Genomic DNA, 13177 nt, shown 5'->3' on the forward strand with positions numbered 1-13177 from the left:
GTGTAATTAGAAATCCTAAAACCCCAGGGTCTGATCCAGGATTCTTATCTATTTGCACACAGTACAAGGAATGCATCCCTGATCCCGCCTGGCCAAGTGAATCCTGCTTCACTGCAAGCAGTAATAACTACATTTACTGAGGCAAAAAAATAGCAGTAATGAAGCAATGCAAGGTAAAATAACAGGCAGTTAGCTGCTAAGTCCTCTTTCCCATGGAAACACCAGAAAAGAGAGTTGAAATAAAAGCAGTCTCTACAGAAGGGATGATTTCTTCCCAACCCCTGCAGGCATCCCTGTGATATGGGGTGCACTCATGGAGTTGGGCTGCTGTTATGGAAGCCAATAAACACCACGAGGCTCAGTAAGTATTTACTAAAAACGTTTTATATAAAACAGACATAGAAAAATTACCATCCTTATATGTTTACCGCAACCCACACCCACGTATAAAAATTTGCTACATTCACCATTCATCATGAAGTGAGATGAGAAGTGTGACTCGGTGCAAAAGTACAATCAGAAGTTGATGCATCTTTCCATTAATCTACAAACGTGTCCTGTCAGACACCACTTGAGTCTCTCTCCAGGATAATATCTGGCAAGCATGCCTTTGGATTATTCAGAAATAAAATGTGGTTATTTGGCACGATCTTCTGCTCTGCATGCAGGGCCTAAGAATAGGTACATTTAGATTTAAAAAGATAATGCCCCGGTGAGTTTCCTAAGCAAAGAATTCCCAATCATAATATACACTGGGAGCCAGAGAGAGAACACTGAACAAAGCAAGAAGTGTCATAGTTTGTCTTCATGTCAGCTGCAAGTGTGTGAGGTCCCCCACGGATCCCTTCTGTCAGCCCACAGCTGCTACGTTACACAGATTGGTTCTTACCCACATGGAGGGCTTCTGACTCTTAAGAAAGCACTGGAAATGCTTTTTCACAGTTCAAATAAATCTCTTTCAAATAACTTTTAAAAAAAAAACATTTTTAACATAAATTGTCGGGGGAAAAAAAAAAACACACACATAAAAAAATACACGTCCAAGTGAAAAAATAAGCAGCCACAAAAAGTCAGGTGTCAGTTTTCCAATGCAGCAGCATCCCACTGTGTTGGGAACAGCTCTGTTCCCCCCATCCTTCTCTGCCAAGGCAAAACAATTTCTGAATTAAGTCCTGAAATAGGGAAGACAAATGCAGGTATGTTTTCTGTTCTGTGTCACAAGAGACTTGAGTTGGATCCAAACCATGTACTCTAGTAATAACAATGGAGAATGTCACATATCTGATTACCCATGAAGCCGCTATATACGATGCTGTGTTGAAACAGCAGGCTGACTTGTAATTTCAGGCTCACACCTGTGTTTCTTTGTCGTAAAAACAAAAGGAGGGCTCTGCTGAAGGTCTCTGCTATGGTGAAGGTCTCTGCTATGGTGAAGGTCTCTGCTATGGTGAAGGTCTCTGCTACTGAAGCCACCAGCCGCAGGAGCTCAGGTGAGCACTGGCCCTGGTGCCCCTTCAGTGCCTCTTGTTGACAAAGCAGAGATGAACGATGGCTGTCTCTCTGTGCACAGTGATTTAATTAGCACAATGGAAGTTGAATGGGAAGGTTCCCACAGCAACCTTAATATATTTAAAAAACAAACAGGTTTTCTCCTGGCAATAGTGCCAGGAGTGTTGACTGAAAGTAGCACTTGCAAAGCATCTACCTTTTTCTTCTTCTTTTTTTTTTTTTTTTCTACTTTCCTCCTCTTTTCTTTTTCCCATTGGTTTCTCTGAACCCGGGCAAAATGCATCCATGGTGCACATTAGTGTATTTACAATGACACTGCTGCAGATGTGCTCATTTATACCCATCCAACTTGAGACTCACATCCAACTGCAGTCCCACTCATCCAATTAGTGGTCAGTTCAAATTTCAAAGAAGTTATGAAAGCTTTTCAACCATTCCTACAAACAAAATAAGTATCAAAACAGCATTATCTGAAGTGTAGCTGGTTAAGCACGGATAGTTGCGTATGTTTTCCCTAAAACATTAGTCATCAGGCTGTCATTCTGCCTTGCACCTTTACATAATCCAGGCCAGTGCAAGCAAACACAGAATAACTGTGTCATGCTCAATTTGTGGAAAATGTCGAATAGAATTCAGCATTTAGAGAAAAACACTTTTTTTTTTTAAATCAAGTACTTGCTGTCAACAAGTGTAACTGCATTACTGAGGCTGTTGGAGGCATGGTGAAATCTTTGCAGTACAGCAATTAGGTAAATAGGCGCTGTAATGTGCTGATCCCAAAATACTGATTGATTTCAAAACCTCTCCTGTGCCCTTTCAGCAGCTGTTTTTACGTGCGATGTACTGATTGAGGCAGAGCAGCGTGCTTACTCGATCCTGGAAGAAAATGCTTAAGCACATATTTAATTTCAAGCATGTAAATACCCCAGGTTTAGTCAGACTGCGTGCGCTTAAAATTAATTAGGTGCTTAAGTGCTTTGGGAGATGAGATGAAGACGTGCAGTGTGAGCTACCAATGGCTTTTCCCTTTTGGGAAACTCCGGTTTCAACAAAAGCTTCCAGAATAATTCCCCTGGGGACTAGGAAGGCTCCTAGCACGAAAGATACAGATGACAGGTGGAACTTTCCTCCAGCCCCATCAGCACCCAGAGCAGCTCCATGGTACTTGCAGGACACAGCATGGCACCGGGCCACCCGCAATGTGCCCAGCTTGTGCCACACAAAGCACTGCCAGCCTGCTGCTGCCAGGCTCCTTCCTGGCCATGGCAGTGAGGGAGTGAGTGGAACACGGGGAGCCTGGTTTTGCTGCTGTTGTTATGGCATCTGCTTCATATCCTGTTCTACAGAATTTTGGGTTGTTCCTGGCTTTGCTTCCTCCAGGGAACAGTTTTTGTCTTTTAACCAATCATAAAGGCTCCAAAAAAGCTTGCCTCCTTGTCCATGTCAACTATATCACTGTTACTGACCGAGACAAAAATCCTGTCCTCCCTTTTCAGCTGGAACACCCCGCCCTGGTAGATGGAGTAAAGTCCATACTCAGCCTTTTTGGACCAGCAGCTTGTTCTTGCACTTTTCATGAGCAGAATGGGATCTGGGTAATTTGTCAGTTTGTAAATGTACTGGACGAGCTGCTTGGGATTCCTTATTCGTTCCAACAAACCCGAGTCCTCGTTCTCATTTTCGCGGAAGCGAAAGTAAGTCTGTGAGTAGATGTAATAGAAGCCTGTCTGGGGCACCACCAGCTCACCGTTCCACAGCTCCACGTTGTAGAGGAAGGAGTGGCCTCTCCTCGACGACTCCCAGCTGTGGATTTTCTGTCCGATGCCTTTGTGGGACAAGTAATCTACTTGGGAAAGAAGAGAGATGTGAAGTTAAAAGCCTGCACGGCACCTGCTGTGAGCAGACAGGTAAGGAAACCTGCCCCTCCCAGAGCAGTTTGTTAGCTCCATCCTCTCCAAACAATTAGGAAGTCCACAATTAAGCTGTTCAGCACTATGTGAGAATTCACACAAAGTACTTATTTTTTGTGTGCTCTCAAATAAGAGAAAAGCCAACGTGCTGTTACTTGGTAACAAAGTTAAAACATCAATCTGTGGCTGGTACCCTCCGAGCTGACGAAACCCCACGAAGCCTTTCATTAACAGGGCTTGAATGTCACATCTCCTTGCCCATAGGTCTGTCACCATAGCAGCTGGGGCTTGTAACAGAAGGAAATTAAAGGAAAGAGAAGAGGAAAGCTTAACATCAGGAAGAGAATTTTTGTTTTATCCAATGAAGATTCCCAAGGAGAAGTCAGTGAGGTACCAAAGAGAACAAGCTTTCTTCCCATCCTGTGAGAATCAAATGATGGCTAGTGTGGAGGGGATCTCAAAGATCATCTAGTTCCAACTCCCTGCCGTGGGCAGGGCTGCTCTTCTCCAAGCTGAACAAGCCCAGCTCCCTCAGACTTTCTTCATAAGTGAGGTGCTCCAGCCCTCTGATCATCTTCGTGTCCCTCCTTTGGACTCACTCCAACAGCTCTGCATCCTTCTTGAGCTGGGGGCCCCAGGCCTGGATGCAGCACTCCAGATGGGGCCTCAGGAGGGCAGAGCAGAGGGGGCAATTCCCTCCTTCTCCCTGTTGGCAGCCCAGCACACTTGGCCTTCTCTGCAAGAGTATACTGCTGGTTTGTGTCGAGCTTTTTGTCCACCAGGACCCCCAAGCCCTTCTCCACAGGGCTGCTCTCAGCAGTTTCTTCGCCCAGTCTGTACGTGTAGCTGAGATTGCCCCAACCCAAGTGCAACACCTTGTATGCAGCCTTGCTGAACCTCATTAGGTTCACGTGACCCAGTTTTCAAGCCTGTCCAGGTCCCTGCGGATGGCATCCCTCCCATCTACTGTACTGAGTGCACCACCCAGCTTGGTGACATCCACAAACTTGCTGAGGGTGCACTCGATCCCACTATGTCACTGATAAAGATGTTGAAAAGCACCCAAGATGGGTGAGCAGCCTGCACCTGCAATGAGCTGAAAAACGCCGTGTGTGGGACAAGGAGACTCGTGATTTCCTTCTTACTATTAACTCCACGCAAGTATAAAAGCCCAAGTTAACTCCAGCTACAAGTGAGAGAGAAGCTCCATGACCACTGTGTGAAGGCTGCCCCTTACTGTATGGGGACGTGGAGCTCCTCTTGCTGCTGCCCGTCAGGTGTGCTGCTATCCTGAGCGTGGGGCCTTGTGGCGGCTCGTCCCTTCGTGGCAGTGCCTGGGTCCTGTCACCTACATGGGGACAAGAAACAGAGTCACCAGTGAGAAGCAAGGACATAAGGAGACGTGTCTATCCCCTGCTGAACGTGGCTGTGCTGTCTGGCTTTGGGTTTTTAACTGGCTAAATCACAGACCGAACACCCTTGGCTCGTCCCCAGGCCAGGCACCTCTCTGCCCCTCAGTCCCCTTAGGACTGCCCTCCTGGCTCCCGGAAAGCTGCCCTCCTCAAATAGGTAAGCACTGTTCCATGCCCTGTGTAACTGCACAACACCCGAGTCCACGTTTTCTGCGCTTTGCAGCATTACTCAAGTCACTATACCACTATACCCATTTCAGACTCCACCAGCAGCTCCCTTTTACCACAATTAATAAAATTATTGTAGTACCATTGATTGCAGACATGTTTTCCTGAAGGATTCTTGACATCATCTGCCAACAAACACAGAGAAAACTCATTAGCTTGTCAACAGAAAGTGAAGGATGCAGAAAACTCTCCTTTTCCCACTCACAAGTGCATGCTATTCTGAACTTGATCAAAGAGCTAATTAAAAAAAAGCCTATTAATTTGTCATAATGAAGTATTTCGTATCTTTTAAGCAATTAAACCCCAGGGAAAATGTTTTCAAGAGAGCTCAGCCATCCGGGTTTAAATCTCTTGCAAAATCAGACCTTAGTGCTTTTCTTAAAGGAGATGGTGAACAAGGACCAGCTTCCATTCACACCTTTGGCAGTGCTGCACATCTCGGCCCTGGGAAATGACATTTCACTTAATACCCCTACCTAGTTTTAACTCGGCATATCTTACTTTGTGCAGCCCCCTCCTTTCCATTTGCTGGGTGCTGGTTACCCGCAGTGGTGCAGCAGCCCTGCTGATGCTCTGGGATGATTCATCCTGGCTGACAGACACTGCCCCTGGGCTGCAGCCAGCTGCCTGCTCTGCCCCAACACATTTCTCACTACCCATTCATCCACCCATCCAAAATTTATCTCCAGCAGTACCCAGGCGAGCTTTTTGCAAGCAAGCAGGAGCACTGTGATAGGTCAAGCTCTAAACACGATGTTTTCCTCCTGCAGGGACTTCAATGGCAGAACTTCCACCAAAGGAGACAAGATTTCAGAATGCAAACAGAGGATCTATTCTGGGATGCAAGATTTGCATTCAGGTAAGTTTCAGCCTGCAGCAAATATCAATGCACGAGAGGAGCTCTTCACGTGCTGGAGGTGGGAATCTGAAAACAGTTCTGATTTTTCAGCCATTTTCCAGTTCATCCTGCTATTAGCATTCTTTACATGCTTTAGGATCTAAATTCTAACAGCACCACACTCCACCACTCCAGCATATCAGCTCCCGAGTACCTTTTTAATTAACTTTCCCAGGTGCCACTTCACTTGCCAGCAGGGGTCAGCCACTCTGTCTTTGCTTTCCATCTCGTCTAAGTTCTGGTTGAGGTCTCCCAGCTCCTCCCCAGTCAGACAAGCAGTGCCACTCTTGGAGTACGTGTCCTGGAGCTGCAGCAGGAGAACAGCCATCATTTGTCACCTGGGATCTGCTCACAGCCCTCCAGCTGGGGTAAGTCACTGAGCTCTCTGTGTGTAGCAACACGCTTTCTCTTCTTACACATATTTGCTAGTATGGTACAAGAGATGACTATAGAGACAGAATGAGTAATTAATCCTGAGTTTACATATTTATTTAATTACGATGAGGTAGCTAATATGCAGAAATACATTTATATTATCTCCATGGATATGAAGTATCTGAGTAACCAGGATTTATGTGAGTATCCAGCACTCAGACAAGCTTTGTGAAAATTCAGTACTCAGATTAATGTTGTGAATTTGTCCCTTTCTGTGTTCAAAGCATTCCTTTTGCACAAGGGATTTTTTTCACAGACTACTGAGGATGAAATCAAGTATCAAACTGTAAAGGCAATTTCCATTTTGTATTTTTTTTTTTTAAGCCAGAGCCACTTACAACCCAAGCTTTCTCCTGGGACTATCTATAATGCATCCTGCCCATATCCTGCCTGGGGTGTGTGTTTGACCTGAAGCCCAGAACAAAGTCCAAACAACAGAGATAACATCTGGGTCCAAACAGAATTATAATGCTGAGTGCTTGTGGCGCAGGTTTATGTCTCTTTTACCTACAGTTACAGAGGGTAACTGAATCCTTTGATAAAGAGGAAAGAGCAGCAGAAGTGCTGACTCCTGGGGCACCTTGCAGGAGAAGCTCTGCCCATGCAGGGCTGAGGTGAGGCACCACTGCTGCTCAGTATAAGCAGCTGCTGCATGCCCACATCCTGCATCAGCTCTAGGGCCTTGTGTCAGCATGCAAAGCATTCACCTGGACTTCTTGTCACATTTAAACGCCACTTTTCTTCTGTTAAAAAGTTCTGCTTAGTTTGCTCAACAGATGTGTTTGTTCAGTGTGCAGTGGTTTCAGAGCTCCTTAAGACCTGAAAGCAATGCGGGGTCACCCCCTGCCTCGTGTTCCTGTTTGTTTAGGAGGAGTTTTCCCTTTCCATGAGGCTTAGGAAAAATCCCCCGCAATTCCTATCGCCTTGTTCAGCCCCTTCAGGCTGCAGCAGCACTCAGCTCAGCTGACCCTGACCCCTGGAACACCTCTATGCTCTGCAGGCAGTGCTGAGAAAGCACCCCCTGTGAGTGCTGGACAAGGTTCCTAGGTCAGTGCTGAGGAATGCAGTGGTATTTTAAAGTCACCCAAAGCGGTTAAAATTGTGTGGTTTTAAGGAAAAGCGGCCCTTAGAGCTAAGGGCTCTGATGGATTCAGCCACACTGCTCTGGTTCAATGAGTTTAACAAAAACAAGTTTGCAGATGGAGTACTGCTGTTGTTCTCTCACCAGATGGGGCAATGCTCAGCTCCAGGCCTCTCCTTCACATCCTGAGGCAAACAGCACTGCACCTCTGCCTCTCCCTCACTTGTTCTGATCCCCAACACTTCACCTTTCTGTCACTGCAATTGCATTTTCCATCCACTGGGAAATCCTCCAGAGCCCACATGGCACTGCAGGGCTGGCATTTGCCTTACAGGCAGAGAGAAAGCAAGGAGCAGATTTCTGCAGGACTCACCCAGATAAGGCATATCTGCAGCACTGACTCTGAGGACACATCCTATAAAAGCACCCTGTTGTCCCATCCTGCCCCAGGACCGGGGCTGTTTTCAAAACAAGGAAATGCGTGGCTATTTTCTTTGCAGCCCATATCCTACAGCACCGTGAACTTTATTGTGCTCATGTCTCCTCATTTCCTTCAATAGCAAAAGTGCTAAAACAAAGGGGTGGATCTGAGCACTCAGGTTGGCTGGGGAGGAAAAACCACTGTCTTATGTTATTTGTTTGGTAGCAATAAAAGCATCCACACAGCCTTAGGAGTCTGGTGAAGGTGCAGAAATGCCAGGCTTGATTACAAGGCAAACAGGCAGAGGAAGTCCTAACGCATCTCTAGAGCTTTATTCCACGTGCTCGATGTGGAGGAGGGGTCGCACCCTGTGCTCCAGGTTAGCCTTCTACACGGTTGTCGTGCACAAGCTGTGTGCCCGAGGTTCCTCTGCAGCCAGGGTCTGCACGCTCGGTGCAGCCGTGCAGAACTCCGGGGCTGAATGCTGGGCTTTGTGTAAAGGGAAGGGAGAGAGAGGAGTGCTCTGAACTCTACTCTGATGTTTATGCATATCTGCATTCTCAGCATTCTGCAAGCGAATGAAATGAAATCAGCGCAGCTCCGCGGTTCCACCATCAGGCAGGGCTCAGCCAGAAGCTTAGCAGGAACATCTCCCGCCCCTCCAGAGCGCCAACCCCCAGGGCACACAGCACGGGGTCCCGCCACGCAGCGGGGCGATGCACGTGCAGCCAGGGCACGAGCACCGAGCAGTGCAGGAAGGGCCGAGGGCCCGCAGCGCAGCGTTGGCTGCCCGCTGCCGGAGGTCGCTTTGTGCCCACCGGCTCTGCCCGATGCTCTTACAGGGGCCGCACCTCCTCTCAGCTTTTGTCGGACGCGTTCCCATTGTCTGCGGGACATCCGGTGGGGAAGGGGGTGAGAGTGGGGGTGGCCGCTCGCGCAGCTCTGCACGACATACCCGTTTGCAAACTCCGTGCAAAAGAAAGACACAAACCAACCACCAAAACAAAACAACAAAGAAGTAACTTTTAGGAAAAAAAAAAACCCAAACAAAAAAAAGCAAGAACTCCCCGCCTGACCCCGCGGCACCCACCTGCTTCAGCTCGTTGGTGAAGTAGATGTAGGTGACGGCCACGCAGACGGACTGCAGCAGCACCGCAGCCACCAGCACGGCCCCGCAGGTGTGCGCTGGGCTCGGCCCGCCCGCGGGCAGCATCTTAGCGGCGGGACCGTGCGGAACGGCGCCGCGGCCCTTATAAGGGGCCTCCCCCTCCCAGGAGGCGGGGCCGGGCCGCCCCCTGCGGGCTCCCGCCTGCCGGTAACGCTCCGGGCGGCGAAACGCGCGGCCTTGAGGTGGTCCGAAAGAAAGGCTCGTGAAAAACGGCCTCCGTGCTGCCTCGTTTCAGGCAGCTGCTGCGTTCCTATGCCCGAAGTTGGCAGGACTCGATTGGAAAGTGCACGGCTAACGTGGAGGAGGAGCCCCGCCCGCTGGGAGGGGCTGTGCCCCTTTCCATCCCCATCCTGCGCGCAGCTCGACTTCGATTGAAGGAAGCGAAACTCTTCCTTCTCTGTTTACTTTCAAAACGAACAGAAGCGCAAGAGAAGCAGAAGTGAAAGCATCTGCCGGACGCTCCTACTTCTCGTAAAGGATCACAGAATCATTACGCTTGGAGGAGACCTCTAAGATCCCCAAGTTCAACCCCAAAACATCCCACTGCCCACGTCCCTCAGTGCCACATCCCCACGGCTCTGGACACCCCCAGGGACGGTGACCCCACCATTCCCGGGCAGCTGTGCCACTGCTATCCTAACATCCAACCTGAACCTCCCCTGGCACAACGTTTTGTCTTTAATGGATGTAAACTCACACCGAAAATGATTTGTTTCAAAAAGTTCTGAGTTGTTCTGAGAGTATAAAATTTCTGTTTTGATGAAATTCTACTGCAGCAAAACCTCAAGGCCGTGACACCAGTTGGAAAGAATGCTGCCAACACTTTTTTTTTAACCAAAATTAAGTTGTGTTCCGTGCATAGTGCTGGATGGAAGCAGCTTGCTAGCAAAACCTATTAAAGCTTGCCCAGGAAAGCATTTAACTAGGGATAAGCCTTAATCTGTGCTGCAGTCTCAGGACCGGTGTTACTGCTCTGGCAGGGGAGCACCTGGCCTTGGAGTCACAATGCCTGGGAGCTGTCCCTCCCCAGCAGTGATGTTTCCACAGCAGGATGGAGGTGAGTGTGTATTTATTTCTGTATTTCCCCGACTGATGCAGATGGTTGTTGTTATCAGTGCTGTCATCCCATGTGCCCCAGCACGGCAGGCCTATGCTCATTTTCCAAGGCAGAGAAAGCAGAAGTAACTTTTGGGTAGGCAGCAGTTGGTGGTGAGGCACTGGAACAGGTTGCCCAAGGAGGTTGCGGATGCCCCATCCCTGGAGGCTTTCAAGGCCAGGATGGATGTGGCTCTGGGCAGCCTGGTCTGCTGGTTGGTGACTGCACATAGCAAGGGGGGTGAAACTAGATGATCTTTGAGGTCCTTTTCAACCCAGGCCATTCTACGATTCAGTTCTCAACACTGGTTTCTCTGCCCAGCAGTGAATGAGGCTGTGCTTTTCATCATAGGTATCAAAAGGCACAGAAGTCACAATCCATGCTGGGCAGCACAGAGTTAACTTTGCAAGTGTGGGACAGATCACATCTTGGCTCCTGGGTTCCTTTCTGCACCAGATTTAGACCTCATGTTTTGCAGTGAACCACTGCAAATTCGTGAGTTAATCATCACTTGCACTGTCACAGAATTGGAATGAGGATGAATTTATCAGTGTAATGCTCTCTTCAGCCTATGGCATTAGACAACAACAGTGGGCTAGCATCCCCAACATGCACCTGCATTGCAAGCTCTGGTCTGGGGCTTCAGTCTCACATTTCAAAATTTTTGTTTGTCTCAGGGGTGAGATTTTGGTCAAAAAGAAAAGTTTCTAAAAACTTCATTTGGAATAGTTGAAATGATTTTACAATCTCAGTAACATTTATATCCATTGTTAAGGGCTATAGAGATATACTTTCCTGGATGTCCCTCGAGTCCACAGAGGTGGAACTCCAACAGAAGCAGACCCCACAGTGGGGTCTGGCCATGCAGTGACTGCTGTTGCTCTGCCAGGCTGTGAAGCATTCGGTGCTGCCAAGGGCCTGGGAGTGCAAAAGGCATGTCTGCAGCCATGGGTAAGCCTGCCTCTTTGTTACAAAAAGTAAACAAAGTGATAATGTTGAAACAGGTTCATTGCAGCTCTGGAGGTAGCTGTGAGGAAAGCCGTAACTGAGCTGCTGCCACTGTGTTTCAGAAAGGGGAAGAACTGTCCTTTGCACATAGCAGTGTCCTAGTGAGCAATCAGGTAAAGCCTTGAAGCATGAAATTTGATTATCTTCATCACAGATGAGTGCCCTTAACCTCCCTTGAAAATAAAAGGCAAACATTTCTCTTTAGGATGCTAGATCTCTATGCAAAGAAAAGTCTTTTTCAGAGGCTTCTTCACGGTGAAGCACCTGTCACATGCCTGTCTAGCTTTGCCCAGCTAGTTTTCTGCCAGGATCATCTTGAGGATGGGCTAATGAGTGCAGGGAATAGCTCTGTTAGCATCTTGCACTGCCAACACCTGTGCTTGTGTAGGAAGAGGATCTGCCATGTATGGTGGTACTGGTTGCTGTGTGTATTCCCTTCGGTTTGTTTTCGCTGTGAGGAAATGGCCATTTCAGTGCATGGAGGCATTGAGTTGCCTGGTGGCTGCTTTCTTTGGAGGAAGTGGACACTGACTGGTTGCTGAATGCTGTGTATTCTGATCTAGATACTGAGATACAGATGTTCTTCTGCCACTTCTTTCATATCTATTGAAAGACTTCATGCCGGTAGCTAGAAAGTTTCATCTGCTCAGTCTTTCATGCTGCATAGTTCACAAAAGAAAAGCAGTAACAAGAAGGAAATCTGGCCATGGATATTCCCACTCTTTAGCTCTGGGACATGGAGGACCCATGGGAGTGAGGTATAGCGATTCTCCTTTGGGAAATACTCCTTGGAGTCCTCCAGTGTGTTGGTATCTGCAGCATCTGAGATGCAGTTCTTTTCAGGTTACCAGCTGTGCATTCAGGGGGCTGTGAGAGCTCAGGGAAGAAGCAGGTTGGCCTGCACTGGACAAGACCACCCAGAGCTTGAGAGAGAACTTTCTGAGGTCAGTGACAGGGAAAGATGTAGTGGTGAAGTGCAGGATGGTGCAGGCTGGGAGGGGAAGCTGAATTGCTGGTGCATGTTGCTGGGCTATCAGTCAGTGGGAGCAAACCTGAAGGGAGATACTGGAATGCAGGGAACATGCCAACGGTATCACAGCAGTGATAAAATTGCATGCACTTTAATATTATAGAAGATGTTGCACAAATGTCATGCAGGAGATGCAGAAATAGCTTTTTGCTTACGTGGATCTTCAGTTTGTGTTTTCAGTGGTGCTGAACAGCAAACATATTTTCATTCTGCCCTGAAAAATGAGTCTTTATGTAGCAAGAAGCAGAAGCTCCCCCACAGCTATCAGCAAACCCAGGATCAGTGCAACTCTTTGGCCCGACTGCTGCACAGAGGGAACCTGTGCTGCTCCAGCATTTACAGATGGCAAATTTTGCCAGGTGCAAAGTGAGTTTCTGGGCTTGAACAGCACTGAAACACAGAAAACAGAAAGGGCAGAAAGGAGCACTGAAAAGGGATCTGTCTCCTGGATCAACACGCCTTTATTTTCACCATTCCTACTCCAAAGTTGTGTAATATTTAACTGAAAAATATAACGACAGCAATATTTAACTAAAAGTAAACTGCTGCGTACTTCACAAAGTGTATTTACTCTTTGGGCTCAGGTTTTTGCTTTGCCGTGCTCAGTTTTTTCAAGTTGAACTCAAGCTGACATCAGTGTGCGAGAGGAGAACTGGAGTGTCTGGGAATGCAAAGGTTTAACAAACACTTCTTCAGACTCTTTTAAGAAGGATTTCCTTATTTACTCGGGAAGGATGTTCAGAAACATTCCCGATAATAAACAACTAATTCCTAAATTCCTGAGGTAGAGAATAAAGTATTTTTAACAATCAGTTTCAGAGCTGTGTTTGCTGTATGCAGCCCAGTACTTCGTTTTGAATAACTTGCAATACTTGTTTTTTTTTCTCATTACTTGAGATGTGAGTTAACACACAAGCAAACCACAGAGACTTCTCTCAGCAAGCAAAACATTCCCAACTTGTATTCGACTTTGTTCGGTCA

At 47.6% G+C, this 13177-nt stretch overlaps 1 protein-coding gene across 2 annotated transcripts; it reads right to left on the reverse strand.

The window, feature by feature from the left end:
- Positions 1–362: 362 nt before the first annotated feature.
- Positions 363–9346, reverse strand: TNFSF10 (TNF superfamily member 10). 2 transcript variants are annotated; one of them, XM_031614559.2, is made up of 5 exons: positions 8985–9346; positions 6112–6264; positions 5142–5184; positions 4657–4767; positions 363–3355 (listed from the first exon to the last, which is right to left on the reverse strand). In XM_031614559.2, the coding sequence occupies exons 1-5, from the start codon at positions 9105–9107 to the stop codon at positions 2907–2909; spliced, it is 879 nt and encodes a 292-aa protein (XP_031470419.2). In that variant the 5' UTR covers positions 9108–9346; the 3' UTR covers positions 363–2906. The 2 variants fall into 2 exon arrangements, with proteins under 2 accessions (XP_031470419.2, XP_031470420.2); XM_031614560.2 differs by having other exon boundaries at positions 363–3352; positions 8985–9344.
- Between the last annotated feature and the right edge of the window lie 3831 nt (positions 9347–13177).

The sequence above is a fragment of the Phasianus colchicus genome, chromosome 10 (assembly GCF_987193195.1).
Source record: "Phasianus colchicus chromosome 10, bPhaCol1.hap1.1, whole genome shotgun sequence".
NCBI classification, from domain to species: domain Eukaryota; kingdom Metazoa; phylum Chordata; class Aves; order Galliformes; family Phasianidae; genus Phasianus; species Phasianus colchicus.

Bases quoted from the DNA above. Each gene is read 5' to 3' on its own strand.
- TNFSF10 (XM_031614559.2), bottom strand. From the start codon at position 9,107: ATGCTGCCCGCGGGCGGGCCGAGCCCAGCGCACACCTGCGGGGCCGTG. The intron at 5,185-6,111 runs GTACTCGGGAGC...GTTTGTTGGCAG, and splicing joins TGGGAAAGTTAATTAAAAAG to ATGATGTCAAGAATCCTTCA. The intron at 3,356-4,656 runs GTAAGGGGCAGC...TTCTTTCCCAAG, and splicing joins GAGCTCCACGTCCCCATACA to TAGATTACTTGTCCCACAAA.